The following is a 15867-nucleotide window of genomic DNA, read 5'->3' on the forward strand; positions in this document are numbered from 1 at the left end:
GGGGGGGGGGGGGAAAGAATGAAAAGTTAGGCATTAAAAGGCAAGGTTTTTCATTCTTTTTGAGACTTTTTTGGTTCTCCCAAATTCAGCACCAAAACCTTTCAATAAATGTTGGCAATCCACTCGAACATACCTTATTTGTGTGGGGGGGATTAAGCTACGACAAAATTTTTAATTAATCAAATTGTACTTCATTAATATTTTCAAATGAGTTTCAAACCCCTCTAAAACTGTAAAAATGTTTTCGAGGAAATCAATCTAAAGCTCTTATGGTAAAGTTGTTGCGAAAACTTTTACATTTTGAGTGGTTTTTTTTTATTCTTTAACTTTTGCAGACGGTTGGAGACATCTGACCCAAGGTTTTCCGGTGTTACAATTCATAATGGAACAGTTTATATTGCTGGACAGGTAAAAATTCTTAATTTAGAATATATATGAATAAAAATATGAAATAAAACGTTTTAGTCTGAACGGGTGTATTTTATTTATAAATTAAAAATGTTTTTTTCAACAATCGGATATAGCTTTTCTTAGGAAAATGTTTTGAATTAGAAAAGTTAAGAAGTAGTAATGTTACCATATTTAAAAGTGGCCGAAAGTAAATATAATGTAAAGATAATGTAAAGCCTGAAATTGACGTGAATAAGTCTACAGAGTAGAGGAAAAAATGTATTCACAGCGTATAAATGATAATAATGATTTAAATATTGCCGGAGCTCCCGCGACAGACTCTCCACCTTTCTTCCGCCTCATATGACTTTCGGTTTTTCGTAACGACTAACTCTATTTCGGCTTTAGCCTGGCGAATCCTATTTCAATGGACAAATATCTCAATACATTATACATGAGGCAACTTATCATCTTCCCTACTGCTATTTTCGAGTATATGCATATTTACAAGGGTGTTAGGTACTTTCCCAAAGGCATTTTCCCAAGGGAAACTTCCCAAATGTGCAATTTCTCAAGCGGCAACTTCCCAAATGACAATTTCCCAAGTGGCAACTTCCCCATGAAGGGAAAACTGAATTTTCCCCATGAAGGAAGTGTACCATTTTCAAGGTCTAGGATAGAACCAAGAATACCAATACCTTAGATCCACAGGTATTCATACTATTAACATTAAGATGGGCATACATCTTTCACCAGCGCACCTCGTTTATACAACAAGGATAGAGAGATGTCAGAAGGATAGATGACAGACTGAATTGGAGCTTTAAAAGACATTTTTTGACCTAAGAACCTTATTTCAAGTATTTTCGTCGAAGACGACATTCAAAACTGTCCTGGCATTGATAGGCGCTCAATTTCTAAGTCAAAACTCAAAAATAGTCAACTTTTAGTCTCAGTGCTTATACTCATTCCGACAAAAGATCTTAGCCAACATATCTCGTACACAACTAAAAATATCATGGTGAGTTCATTTGAAAGATTTAGTATTTAACTTTCAATTGTTCATAACTCGAAAGAATAGTTCACACTCATCACAAGAAACTAATATGTACCTATTGTTATCCCGACAGAGGCTGGGGAATAGAAGGTACAGGTGAGACCAGCTTAAAGGTTACAGGACTTGATCAAGCACTCAGGGTTGTTAGGGGAGATATCTAAACAGGATCAAATTAGTTTATTAAATCCTTTGAGTAGCTAGTCTCAATCTGTTGCTCATCACCTTTTATAATTCAGCTTTATCTTCAAGCTGTGGGGTTTGGTGAGAAGTGTAGTTCTACTTCATCCAAAGAGAGATCGCAGCCATGGCGGAGAGATGGCAGCTACGGCGGAGAGATGGCAGCTACAGCGCAGAGATGGCAGCTACAGGGGAGAGATGGCAGCTATGGTGGAGAGATCGCAGCAACGGCGGAGAGATGGTGCAGCAGAGGAGAGATGGCAGCTACTGCAGGTTTGTGATGGTGAGGATCTGAGCAGCAACTCAGATCAGAGGAACCAGGCTTATCTAAAGATAAACCAAAAGTTAAATGAAATTCCAAGTCAGCTTAACTGGAGTTTCTCAATTGATCACCTGTTTATATTTAGAGTTCAGAGTTCAGGTAGAACAGGTGGTAGCACAAGATTATTAACTGAATTCACTTTTATAAACATCGATTGATTTCTCAGCTTTGAATAGAGCTTTAATGTTCATTGAAAATCATAAAACAATTATTTAGATGTTTAATAAACCTTGAATGCACAACCTGGAGCTAACAGGACAATCTTTAATAAAATACAATCTATCCCATCATGTTCTGAAACATAAGGGCCATTAAATGTTTGTTTAAATATAAGTTCTTATTCTTAAAAGTAAACTTTGAGAATACATATATAGGCATGTAATATAAAATTCTTGTTCTCAGGTTAAAAAGTCCAATAAATATAGTTTTCAGGATAAAACTCATAAATGTAGAATAAATATTTGTAGATAGAGTATTAGATCTTTGAATGCTTCTGGAGGAACACTTGCAGAGTCTCATGCTTCGTGAATCAACCTGAACAATAGTCATATAAAGATCTCCAGATCGTACAGGAAGTGTTAAATGAACATTTAAGTTCTACATTTAAAAAAAATTTCCCAACTTTTTTATAGAAAATACGCAACTTTAAAAAATTCTTTCAGTTTCTCTCAGTTAGTTAAGGCTAGGTTGGCGGCCTACATCCTTTCTTCAAAGGGTAAAAATGTATTAAACGATCCTTATTATAATTCAAGGTTAGTTTAAGCCTTCTGATGCTAGGGGGGCCGAGTGCTGCAGATATAAATTGTGTTAAAGAAAAAATATTACATTATTTAAGAAAATATAGTGCATTATTTAAGGTTAAATTAGGCGTCTGAGGCGCCGCAGCCTAAAATGGGTCCGAGCGTTGCGGCTAGGATTGGCTAGGGCGCCGAGCGTTGCGTCTAAGAAGGGCTAGAAGGCCGAGCGCTGCATCCATTACTTGTTTTTAAAAAATGTAGTAAATTATTTAAGGAAATTGTACATTTGGGAAATTGCCCCATTTCCTTCATGGGGAAGTTGCCACTTGGGAAAATACCCTTGGGAAGTTGCCGCTTGGGAAAAGGCCTTTGGGAAAGTGCCTAACATCTCTCTCTCCATGCTTACAGTAAAACAATATAAAATTTTATCTATTGTTATGGATTTTTTTTGTTGATTGAAAAAATTTTAAAACTTAAATTTTAAATCAAACAATTGGAAAACGAAAAGAATTTCTCCCAAAAACTGAGTTAAGGAAAGAAATATAATGTAGACCTCCAATAGTCTTGTAAAATAAAAATATGACGAAGTTTTTACTTGTAAGCTTTGTAAATTATAAAATTGTTCAAGTCTCTCCCCTTCTATAGGTTGGAGACGTGAGCAAGATAGATAGCAGTGATGTAAGCCAACAGACAAGTGAATGTTTGGAAAAGATAGATCAATTGTTAACATTGGCCGGTTCAAGTAAATCCAGGTATTGTTAACATTGGCCGGTTCAAGTAAATCCAGGTATTGTTACCATTGGCCGGTTCAAGTAAATCCAGGTATTGTTAACATTGGCATATAAAATTGTTCAAGTCTCTCCCCTTCTATAGGTTGGAGACGTGAGCAAGATAGATAGCAGTGATGTAAGCCAACAGACAAGTGAATGTTTGGAGAAGATAGATCGATTGTTAACATTGGCCGGTTCAAGCAAATCCAGGTATTGTTAACATTGGCCGGTTCAAGTAAATCCAGGTATTGTTAACATTGGCCGGTTCAAGTAAATCCAGGTATTGTTAACATTGGCCGGTTCAAGTAAATCCAGTTTTTGTTAACATTGGCCGGTTCAAGGAAATCCAGGTATTGTTAACATTGGCCGGTTCAAGTAAATCCAGGTATTGTTAACATTGGCCGGTTCAAGGAAATCCAGGTATTGTTAACATTGGCCGGTTTAAGGAAATCCAGGTATTTTTATCATACGCTCGAAATTGTAAACCATTTTTTGTTATTATTTTTGTTCATTGTATTTTAGTATGAATATTTGAATTTATAAGATCAGCTTGAAAAAGATTCTGAAATAGGTCAAAGTTGAGAAATCCAGAAAATGAAATACCTTTTACTTTTTTTTTACTTTTTCTGACATTTTGCTCCATTCAGGATTCTTGAGGCCCGTATTTGGTTGAAGAATATCAATGATGATATGGCGGAGATGAATAAAGTTTGGAACCAGTGGGTTGATCCTCAAAACAAGGTAGATTTGTTTGTTGAAGTGAGGGGAACGCGCCTTTAATCAGGTATGCACCTTTTATCGAAATATTATTCCCCCCCCTCTCCCCCCTCCTCCAGACCTTTGAAATCAGGTATGCTGTCCAATTTTAAGATTTTCTCCCAAATCTTATTTTCTAAATGAAAATACCTGAAAATTGTTTTATCATTTTAAATGTATTTTAGGGTGTTCGATACTGCGTCGAGTCAGCCCTGGCCAAACCTCAATTTCTTGTGGAGGTTCAAGTTATAGCAGCTCTCTAGTCCCTAGTGGTTATCATGTAGTCATGCACTCTGTGCAGTGTAGTCAGTGGCACAGCTATAGGGGGTGGGGTGTACATGACCCCCCCCCCTCACCCACCAGAAGAGTATGTGATATTCGCGCCTATTAGTTAGTTATGCATTTTTTGATGTAAATTATCAGGGGCTATACCCCCTAGTAAAAGTGAAGACTTTGGTTACCTAATAAAGAATGGTTTAGCATTTCTCCCCCTTCCCTTCCGGACAGATTTCTGTAAACGCGTGATTAAAATTATTCTTTTTTGAGTTTTAAGATTTTGAAAAATTAGCTAAAATTTATTTCGTCAAAACATCTTATATTTCTATGATTAGAAAAAAACACGAATGAAAATGTTTAAGGAATTTTATTCCGAATTTTATAAAATCAATTCAAAATGAATTCAGAAATTATTTTTTATGTGATAAAGTTATATTTTCTAATTTACTTTTCAGAGAAAATGGTGGCTGCGGCCTTTCCAGTTGCTAAACTTGGTTTCCTTCTTATTAAACAGGTTTTATAAAAGAGACTGTTTTTAAAATTTCACGTGGCTCTTAATTTTTATGCGGGTCAATAATGCCTTGTGTAAATGTTTCTAAGAATAAAACAATACAATATTATACACTTCTTGAAATTGATTCCTATCAAATTTGTGAAAAAATCTTTTACCCTTAATTGGCATGCCCGAATCAGAGTCATTGTTTCTGCAGCATAAATCCGCAAGTCTCTTTCATTAGGCAACTTCAATTAAAAATAATCAATTTTCACTGAGAAATAACATGGATATCTCATTCATCTTTGATCAGATAACGCAATTTATGATACCTTTTTGTGAATTGGACATTCCTGTTTTGTAACGAAAACTTTCTTAAATCCACCATCAGTCCCTTTAACGGAGTCATTATGGAAAAGCCCTCTCACCCACGGTCTCACAATTTCCAAAAAATGAAAAATATATTTTTTAATAATTATGTATTATCCCTGCCCTGGGGTGTTCCACGTCCTCCTGCTAGTAAGGATTTATCTCCAATTAATTTAATGAATTCAAGATTTTTATATTTCTAATACTAAGCTATACTGACCAGGCAAACAATAGGAAGTAAGAAGTTATATATTTACGAAATATAACCAAACATACCAAATTAAGTTTTTCAGGAGACAATATTTAAAAACCTCCAAAAGAAGAGGTTGTGGGAATACCCCCCCCCCCCCCCGAGTCTTATAAAAGGGGAAAGGAAAAGAAAAGTTACATATTTATTGTTTAAATTGCATTTAATATAACTAGTTCCATTTTCCAAAATTATGATGGATCGGCTCAACAAAATCGATTTGTATATATTTTTTTCTAAATTATTTGATTTTAGATTGCTAAACCTATAGCTAAGAGTATTGCGAAGGAAGCCAGAAATTACAGAATTTTTAGGAAACAAATATCTGAAATTATTATATATAAATAATTGAACACAACAACGCAATTATCTATTAGTAATGAATATATTTGATAGAGATTGTAAATATTTTATGCTAATATTATGATTTTATTTTATTTTGTTATGTATAAATTTGTTTGCTTTTTTTGTTCGTCTGTTAGTTTTTTTGTTTCTGTCAAATAAACGACAAAACAATTTTTGTCAAATGAGCCCAGGAAAAGTTGATGGCATGTCAGAATGAAAAAAAAATTATATTTCCTCAAGTTTTTTTGACATTGTATGAGGAAACAGGAAAATTTTCCTATTATTTTTGACATTTTTTCAAATAAAAAAAGATTATGAACTGCATAAACTAAAAGCTAAGATAAATACCCCATTGTGTTTATATTTGTATCTACTAGAGAGTATGTATGTATCCCAATAGCCCAGGCTTTCCACTGGTATGAGATCAAGCTGAAGATGAAAACCTTGAATGTTGGCGGAAAGGTGACAAATGTCCCAAAGCTGAACGAAACCAAAGCTATCGAACAGGAACGCGAGCAATTTCTATCATTTGAATCCTTACTTTGAGGGACGTAATTTTAAATTACTCACCGGGACTGCTATTTGAAATTAACAAATATGAGATATAAAACAAGGATATCAATCTCAGGCTATGATTTAGAAAGTACCATTTCAGAGCGGGCATGCTACTTTTTCAAATGGGCTTTAATTTGAAATCAATATGACAAACCCTTAAAAATGATCAATCTATCACCAGACTCATCATTTATATGATAATAATTTTTGTAATGTTGTTATCCATGCTTTTTTAATTAAATATGCGAAAACTGTTGATCCGTGAAAAATATCCAAATTAAGTAAACTTCATTGAATAGATCTTCCTGTTTATCTGTAGAGATATCCAAAAGAGGTCAAATCCATCAGATAAAGAAGAGCATAAGATGTAGAGAAGTGATATCTGAAGGGATTAAAACACATTATTTTCTTATTCTTATCTTTGAAGACCTCCTGAATCATTGCTCGTTGTTCTAGGGCTCAGAAATATTGTCTGAATTCATCATCTTATCCATAGCATCCGCCATTCTTATATACGAATATTCAAGGTAATTATATCCATAGCATCCGCCATTCGTGTATACGAATATTCAAAGCAATTATATCCATAGCATCCGCCATTCTTGTATACGAATATTCAAGGTAATTATATCCATAGTATCCACCATTCTTATATACGAATATTCAAGGTAATTATATCCATAGCATCCGCCATTCTTGTATACGAATATTCAAAGCAATTATATCCATAGCATCTGCCATTCTTGTAAAGGAATATTCAAGGTAATTATATCCATAGCATCCGCCATTCTTTTATACGAATATCCAAGGTAAGTATATCCATAGCATCCGCCATTCTTATATACGAATATTCAAGGTAATTATATCCATAGCATCTGCCATTCTTGTAATATTCATCCGTCATTATTATATTCAAGATAATTATATCCGTAGCATCTGCCATTCTTTTATACGAATATTCAAGGTAATTATATCCATAGCATCTGCCATTCTTTTATACGAATATTCAAGGTAATTATATCCATAGCATCCACCATTCTTTTATACGAATATTCAAGGTAATTATATCCATAGCATCCACCATTCTTATATACGAATATTCAAGGTAATTATATCCATAGCATCCGCCATTCATGTAAAGGAATATTCAAGGTAATTATATCAATAGCATCCGCCATTCTTGTATACGAATATTCAAGGTAATTATATCCATAGCATCCGCCATTCATGTAATATTCATCCGTCATTATTATATTCAAGATAATTATATCCGTAGCATCCACCATCTCTATTTACGAATATTCAAGGTAATTATATCCGTAGCATATACGAATATTCAAGGTAATTATATCCATAGCATCCGCCATTCATGTAATATTCATCCGTCATTATTATATTCAAGATAATTATATCCGTAGCATCCACCATCTCTATTTACGAATATTCAAGGTAATTATATCCGTAGCATCCACCATCTCTATTTACGAATATTCAAGGTAATTATATCCGTAGCATCCACCATCTTTATTTACGAATATTCAAGGTAATTAATTCATAGTATCCGTCATTCTTATATTCAAGATTTTTTTACAATTTGTTCTTTTTTAAATAGAATTTTTTTTTAACCATTGTCATAATTTCGCATTAAAAATGACAAATGGGATAAGGAAGGTTAGGCAAGGAGTGGATATTTTCGACAAAAGAATTCTTGATTCTTTAAGAGTTTGAGTCGGAGTTCCTTTATGACTCCTTAATCCTTATTCTAGGAGTTCTGAGAAGGAGATGAAAAAAGAGGAGGCTCTGCAGCAGGAACGGGACAGAATAAAAAATAAAATCTTTGAATTGGAATTCAGAGTTGAGAAACAGTCTACACAAATACGAGAGCTGGCAAGGTAGCCGGGGGGGGGGATTTTATACTATTAAGAATGCTGGGTTTTCTAGATTTTCTAGAATTATTATTGAAAAGACGACATTTGAGGAGTTTGAAGAAATCTGCGAATAAATTCAAAGAAAATAAGAAATTCAATTTAATAATCAAAACGAAATAATCGATTTTAGCATTTCTTTATTGACAAATTTCTTTTGAGAAATATGTTCCTCACCATCTAATTAGATTACTGTATAATTTTTATTTTAATTTTCGTTGTCGTTATTTAATTATTTTTTAAAAAACTGATTCTGAAAACGTATCCATCCTCAAGTAGTAGTTTTAAACGTCGAATTTGCGCTTAAACTCAGGATTTACGGATCTTTAAAAAGTTTTATATGTCTCAAATGAATCCAAAAGAAGCTTTCCACAATACTGCATACTCAGTTCAACTACCTTACATAGCTTACTCCCTTCAAAGTAAGAATTTAAACCCCTGATTTTTGGTAGGAACAAAAAATGTTTTATTTTTAGTTTTCGTTTTAAACTTTTTTTTAAATATAGACTAGAAGATAACTTTAAAATCGCGAGGCTACCTTGAAGAAGTATACTTGCTTCTGTTTTCAGAACAGTAATTCATATCGAAGAAGATATTCACAAGAGATCATTAAGAAGAATATTTGAACAAAAACCAAAGGTAATAAAGCCCCCCCCTCCTACCCCCTCCTCTCCCCTCTCTGTAAAATAATCTATTGCAAACGCACAATATTGATAATGTCTATGTTGAATAAAAAGATTAGATAAATATGAATAAAATGAAAACTGTACAAAAATTTTAATCCTGGCTGGGCTATTTTTACCTAAAAAAGGCTGGGTGTCCCCCCCCCCCCCTCCTATGATTTGCCCTTAGAGTTGAGTTAGGAGATATGGGAGTGTAACACATGTCCTTAATCCAACTTTTCAAGCCCTGCTCATTAAAAAAAATTAGACCTAACTTTAATCGTTAGGGTGCAAGGGGGATTTTTTAAAAAGTTCAAAAAGTACGTAGAAAAATGTTTGAAAATAATTGTTTTAATTTTGACAAATATTAACATGTGACACATATTATTACTTCAATTTTTCAAGGGATTTTTAAATATTTAAATTTTAGCCCTGTAGCTTAATTAATAAAAAAAAAAATTAGCATTTCTGATTTTTTTAATCACCGGCCCGCCGTTTGACTTTCCTCCACCCTTTCCCATTCATCCAAAAAAAGTATTAGCAACAATTGTTCACAACTATGTTGAAAAAGTGAAGAAGTTTAAGCGTTCTAATGTAAGCCGTTTTTAGGTTATTTAAAAAACACAGGGGGGTGGAAAACATCCCCCCCCCTCCCAGCCGTAATAGGGTTAAAGAGCTGAAATAAAATAAAAATGCTGGAGATGTTAAATGTGGAAATCACATTTACTGCACTTTTAAAAAGTACTTTCTCAATGCGAAACTTTTGATGGTAAAGCGTTGTGTTTCATCGACTGAACTAATTATCCTAAATGTCAAAATGGTGAAAATTTGAATACAAGGATTTGAGTGCGTTATGAAAAGATTTAGATTATGAAAGTTTTAATCTTTAGAAGCAAGGATTGTTCCATATTTTCAGGGAATTTTAATTTTAGTAACTTTTAAAATACTCTTATTTCCAGTTAAGTCCTCAGCTCCTGGAGTCAGCAGAAGAACCCGAAAATAAAATATACCTTGTTCAACCTCTTGAGGAGGCTCAACAGCCACAGCAAGAAGGCCAACAGCAACAGCAACCTCAGGAGGATCAACATAAACACAAACAATTGATTGCGCAATCAGGATCTTCATCACAGAAAAAGGTAAAGTAGTTTTGATATTTATCTGTCTTGAATATGGATCTTGATCCCTCGCGTTAAAAGAATGAATTCTGATCCTGCTACTTAAAGTTCATCAAGGTTTAGTATTTTGTTTTAAAGAGAATTTTCTCTTAACTTATTTTTTACAGTTTTTTGTCGAAACTTAATTGAGCTAACTATTGAGATTTCTTCTTTGAGAGAAAAGAAGTTAATTGTTAATTATTACACGTTTAAAATAACAAAAACTAAATCTACGAGACAAGATGTAATTTGAGGGTTTAGTTTGCTTACATTTTACTCTGACGTATGTAACTGCTTTGGAACTGGTTTAAAGGAACTGTAGGGCGTAGGCGTAATTTCAAGCAACCTTCCATTAGTAGAGTGACATGTGCGATTCACAATAGTACCCTTTAAGCTTTTGACTGGTCAAGGATTTCGGACTTTTTCTTATTAATCTACAAAAACGCTTGTTATTTGAGAGTATAAACAGAAGCATTACACATGTTCTTGATTAAAAGTCAAAAACGTACAGGGTACCATTGGAGATCGCATCGCTATCTTTGCAATGAGGGTCACTTGTAATTATGTGTTCTAAAAGTCTTCTTCCCTTTCCAGAAAAATTCAACCCTTCTCTCTTATTGATCTGATAAAACTAGATCCAAGCAATCCAGATACGTTTAAGAGTTTCACATCTGTCTGTCTGTCTGTTTGTTTGTATCCAATAAACGTCAAAACGACTGAACCGATCGGGCCCAAATTTTTTGTGGGACATCACGTGACCACAGGGAAGGTTTATGAATGATAAAAAAATTTTTTTAAAAATGTGTTTTAAAAGTTTTTAATTTTGTAAAAAAAATTTAAATTCTTGAAAATCCGCGAATTTTTTTTTTTAATCCGGCAATTTTTTTCTTCTTTGTTTTAAAAGCCTAGTACCTGTATACTCACATTGAACTAAAAACACTTAACAATATTTAGATAAATTCGACAGTTGATAAGAAGAATATCGACTCTTTGGTAAATGAAGGGAAGAAGGAAAATGTTGAAGAGAGCCAGCAACAGATGAAAAAAGGATTAATTCTCTCCGCTGCCACTGACATGTAATATTTTAAAGAATTGGATTCAGAGGTGTACACAGGAGATGAGGGGAGGAGCTTTACCCTGAAAGCCCCTTCGCTGGGTCAGTAAAATCTATGGCTTATAGGGGGGTGTCAGGCCCGAACGGGTGCCAAAGCCCCCCTCAAAAAAATATATANTGGAGAAATTGTATAATCTGAAATAAAACTGAAACTCTAACGATTTTATGAAATTTTGAACCCACCTCGAAGTTTATTAATTGGCTAAAAGCAAGGTTATAATGCAAGGAAAGTTAATTGCAGTTGCGTATACTCTGCGTACATGTTAAAACTAGTTCTCTCTGGGCCAAATTTGTAAACAAGAATAGATGCATCAGTGTTCGTTTAGTATCCGAGGAGGATAAAGAATTGAATTTTGAAAATATTGATAATTTACATAAAAGTTTCCTGTGACCAGAATATTTCATTGATTTTTTATGTAAAAATGGATTCCATATCAGGCTATGACATCCGTTTTGTGTTTACATATTACCGCCCAGAGAGAGTACACTGAAGCACAAAAGATGCTAACACCTCTGAAATAACTTTCCTTGCATTATAACCTTGGCTAAAAGGTACTGTTCAGTTTTAGCCTAATTTTTCTAGAAGCAATTCTGAGTTGAAATATTTGCAAAATGTCTTCTTTAAACAAATTTTAAATGAACCTCCTTTGTAAGTGTTGCTTTCCCCAATTCACAATGGTACCTTTATCTAACAAAGATGATGAATATTTACCAGTCTGTTTATTATAAAGTTGATCATTTTAAAGTGCGGTTTTTCTATAAATGTTACTTGCATGCAACAGAGACATGATCGTAATTATGTCTTCATAATGGCAGAAAAACTACGATTTCTTCATCATCGTTCCTCAGATAAAGCGGTGAAATAGAAGGTTACTAGAAATAATGCCGACAGTCCTCTAAAAAGCAATTAAAGTGATTACCCCCCCCCCTTCCCCCATTGAAAATCTAAATAGTATCTTTATTTTTAATGTTTATTTTTTTTAATAAATCTTTTTTTCAGTTTAGAACGAAAGAGTAAATGAAAATGGAGAACGAACTACAGAGAATCTAAATGTCCTTCAATTTAGTAATTTATATCACTTCATATTAGAAGGTGATAGGTATTTTCCCAAAGGCATTTTCCCAAGTGGCAACTTCCCAAGTGGCAACTTCCCAAATGTGCAATTTCTCAATCGGCAACTTGACAAAGCTTGGGCCAGGCCTTCTAATGCGCCGCAGGCTGCAATGATGGCCGAGCACTACTGCTCGAAGAGACAAGAGGCCCAAGGTTGTGGCTAGGACAGACTTGGGAAGTTGCCGTTTGGGAAATTGCACAGTTAGGAAGTAGCCACTTGGGAAAATACCCTTGGGAAGTTGCTGCTTGGGGAAAAGCCTTTGGAAAGTGCGTAGCATCTATTAGAATACGAAAATAGTTGGTTTCCGCTTCATTTATATATTTATTTACTCTAGTCGCTGTTTACACACATGAAATGAATACAGGGAGTCCTTAAAAAACTGAGAAATGAAGATGACTTTAAAATCGCTGGATTTCTATGAATAAATGAAATGCTTGGAGCCAATGAAGATTTTTTTATACTCAATTATTAGACTTAAAGAGAACTTCTAATTAAAAAGCTGAGAAATGAAGATGACTTTAAAATCGTCTTTGGTCTTCGTAGCTTGCATTCATATTGTCGCTGGATTTCTATGAATAAATGAAATGCTTGGAGCCAATGAAGATTTTTTTATACTCAATTATTAGACTTAAAGAGAACTTCTAAAACGTTTTTAAATTCTCACATTTTTTGTGACTTCCTGTACGTACACTAGTGTACACTACAGTGTAGTATCCATATAATACTAATTTCTACATAATACATTCAGAATTTACAGTTTCAGAATAGAATGAAGAAAATCTGAATCTAAGTTTTAAATAAGGTTAACCAATGATACTAAAAAAAAATTAATATTTAAAACAAACAAATTTTATTAAAGGTTTGTAAAATAGCTTCAAAACTTTTAAGATGTTTAATTGCTTACAAGGGTGAAAAATAATTCAAATATATTTATTCTTGGTTTAGTTCACATTGATTTAAACATGGAATCCCTTTATCATGAAACCAACGGTATCCTAGAACAAACTCAGGTAAAAATAAAGTCTGAACATAAAGGGACTGTAAGTGTAATTTCAAGTGACCCTCCATGCAACGATGACAAAGTCCGATTCAGAAAGGTACCCTTGAAACCTTTATTTGATCAAAAATGTGGAAGATATTGTCGTTTTTTTAGATTTAAAAGTATTTAATTCTCTATGATTCCGGCATGTCTTCCTGCAGTAGAAATGCGATAGTCAATTTTGTTATGAAACCACAATCTAATCTGTTTTAAACATTTTAAAATTTATAACATTTTTAACATTTTAATTATTTTAAACATTTTAAACATTTAAAACATTTTAAACATTTTAAATGTTGAAATCTAATTTAACCTTGATCATACAAAGCTTTTAATGGTACTGTTGTAAATCGAGCATTGCAATCTTTGCATAAAGTGTCACTTGAAATTACGCTTACTGTAACTTTAAGTATTCTAACTCCCTTTAGAGAGCTCTAATAGATTACTTAAAGGTCCCTTTAAAGAGCTCTAATAGATAACTTAAAGGTCCCTTTAAAGAGCTCGAATAGATAACTTAAAGATCCCTTAGAAAGCTCTAATACATAACTTAAAGGTCCCTTTAGAGGGCTTAAATAGATAACTTAAAGGTCCCTTTAGAGAGCTTAAAAAGATTACTTAAAGGTCCCTTGACAGAGCTCGAATAGATAACTTAAAGGTCCCTTTACAGAGCTCGAATAGATTACTTAAAGGTCCCTTTACAGAGCTCTAATAGATAAGTTAAAGGTCCCTTTTGAGAGCTCTAATAGATAAGTTAAAAGTCCGAATTATAATTAAAGATCGAACAAATCTGCTCTCTTCCAACGAGAGTTTGCGAAAATACGAGTCATTAGTTATTCACGAATTAGTTACTTAATCATTTTAAATCTTAAATGTTTACTTAGGACTAATCAAAAATTATAAAGATTTACTGTTCTTACAATAAACCAAATTTTGACCCTGAGAGAAAATAAATGCAAAAAAACGAATAAAAAATAATGTGTTAAAACAATCTTTTTTGTGGGCTCGTTTTTCCTCAATTTATTCTCTTTTGTAACAATTTTTGAAATTTAAAAGGGGCAACTTCGTTTCCATTGCTTCCGCTTGATTCCTAACTGTTAAAACCTTTTTTGTAGGGATATTTTGTTCGGTTGGAGCAGGCAGTCGGGGAGGAGGAATTCCACCGACTTCAGACTGAGATTAGTCGAAGGTATTTATTTTAATGAAACTTGTTGACTCATTTAAGTGACCTTTCAAGGGAATCTTCAAAGCGACCTCTCTCAAGGTTGCTCTTTGAATGTGACCTCTCTCAAAGGGACTCTTTGAGAGTGACCTCTTTCAATGGGACCATTTGAGAGTGACCTCTCTCTAGTGAACTCTTTGAGAGTGACCTCTTTCAATGGGACTTTTTGAGAGTGACCTCTCTCAATGGGACTCTTTGAGAGTGACCTCTTTCAATGGGACTTTTTGAGAGTGACCTCTCTCAATGGGACTCTTCAAAGTGGCCTCTTTAAAGTAGACTCTTTGAGAGTGACCACTTTCAATGGGACTCTTTGAGAGTGGTCTCTCTCAAGTGGACTCTTTGAGAGTGACCTCTCTCGATGGGACTCTTTGAGAGTGGCCTCTTTCAATTGGAATCTTTGTGAGTGACCTCTCTCAAGAGGACTCCTCAAAGTTGTCTCTTTCAATCGGACTCTTCAAAAGTGACCTCCTTCACTTTTTATGCAAAGTTATAACTATCATTTACCTGGTATCAATTAAGTTTTATTTAAAGAAACTGTTTTATTTTTTAGTCTTTTCAAGATTTAGGGTTTTTTGTTCACAATAACCCTCAGGCGCCTAAAGGAGTTACGCGTATGCTCTCTATCTGTCTTGTCATTTAATGCAGCATATGCGTAACTCTTTTGGGCCTCTGCCTCAGGGTCATTGTGAACAAAAACCTCTAAATCTTGAAAAGACGACATCTAGTGTCCTATCTGTATTGTTATTTAATCATGGTTTTTATAATATTATTATTATTATCATAAAGATTTATCCACACACAAAGATATAAATACATTTATAAATGGTGTAGTTAAAATTTGTTTAAATAAATTTTGAAAATACAGTTTTCCAAAAGAAAAGAGAAAAACATGCAAAATTATGCACAAATAGACAACATTGATCATTACTCATTACATAACAAATTCATCACTTCAGTTAATAGAATTTCCATAAAGAATGCTTGGCCTCATTAATAAAAAGAACCTAAATATGTATTAAATATCACAATAATAAAGCTCTTCAATCATAAATATATGTTGGCCAAAAGTGGCCAAACAGATGAACTATATTGACTGACACTATTTCAGGAAACACATGGGTACTTTTTCAAAATTTGTATTTTTT

The 15867-nt window shown here is 33.6% G+C and overlaps 3 protein-coding genes across 6 annotated transcripts in view; all 3 read left to right on the forward strand.

Moving 5' to 3' along the window:
* LOC111709095 (rutC family protein HD_0322) overlaps window positions 1-4691 on the forward strand; it is a 5467-nt gene extending 776 nt beyond the window's left edge. Inside the window, exons 2-5 of the mRNA XM_023482694.1 lie at window positions 336-408; window positions 3329-3435; window positions 4101-4194; window positions 4395-4691. Coding sequence (XP_023338462.1) covers window positions 336-408; window positions 3329-3435; window positions 4101-4194; window positions 4395-4472 — 352 coding nt within the window. The 3' untranslated portion in view covers window positions 4473-4691. The remainder of the gene's footprint in view (window positions 1-335; window positions 409-3328; window positions 3436-4100; window positions 4195-4394) is intronic.
* Window positions 1-15867, forward strand: part of LOC111709093 (Golgi SNAP receptor complex member 2-like) — a 57426-nt gene that overhangs the window by 28709 nt on the left and 12850 nt on the right. For 2 of the 4 annotated variants that reach the window (XM_023482690.1, XM_023482692.1), the window contains exons 2-4: window positions 13222-13266; window positions 13410-13474; window positions 14616-14689. The exons of 1 other annotated variant lie outside the window; for it this stretch is intronic. In XM_023482690.1, the coding sequence (XP_023338458.1) occupies window positions 13427-13474; window positions 14616-14689 (122 nt within the window). In that variant the 5' untranslated portion in view covers window positions 13222-13266; window positions 13410-13426. The remainder of the gene's footprint in view (window positions 1-13221; window positions 13267-13409; window positions 13475-14615; window positions 14690-15867) is intronic. One more of the 4 variants, XM_023482691.1, reaches the window with a different exon arrangement.
* Window positions 4946-12442, forward strand: LOC111709096 (putative OPA3-like protein CG13603). The gene is made up of 9 exons (XM_023482695.1): window positions 4946-4999; window positions 5571-5584; window positions 6317-6401; window positions 7897-7943; window positions 8261-8386; window positions 8989-9058; window positions 10041-10217; window positions 11190-11311; window positions 12350-12442. Exons 1-9 carry the CDS (start codon window positions 4946-4948, stop codon window positions 12369-12371), a joined length of 717 nt encoding a protein of 238 aa, XP_023338463.1. The 3' UTR covers window positions 12372-12442.

The sequence above is a fragment of the Eurytemora carolleeae genome, unplaced genomic scaffold, assembly GCF_000591075.1.
Source record: "Eurytemora carolleeae unplaced genomic scaffold, Eaff_2.0 scaffold833, whole genome shotgun sequence".
NCBI classification, from domain to species: Eukaryota; Metazoa; Arthropoda; class Copepoda; order Calanoida; family Temoridae; genus Eurytemora; species Eurytemora carolleeae.

Excerpts from the sequence above, each read along its gene's own strand:
- LOC111709096 (XM_023482695.1), top strand. The coding sequence starts at position 4,946 with ATGGTGGCTGCGGCCTTTCCAGTTGCTAAACTTGGTTTCCTTCTTATT. Across the intron at positions 7,944-8,260 it reads TCTATTTACGAATATTCAAG|GAGTTCTGAGAAGGAGATGA; the intron begins GTAATTATATCC and ends TCCTTATTCTAG. Across the intron at positions 11,312-12,349 it reads CTCTCCGCTGCCACTGACAT|TTTAGAACGAAAGAGTAAAT; the intron begins GTAATATTTTAA and ends TCTTTTTTTCAG.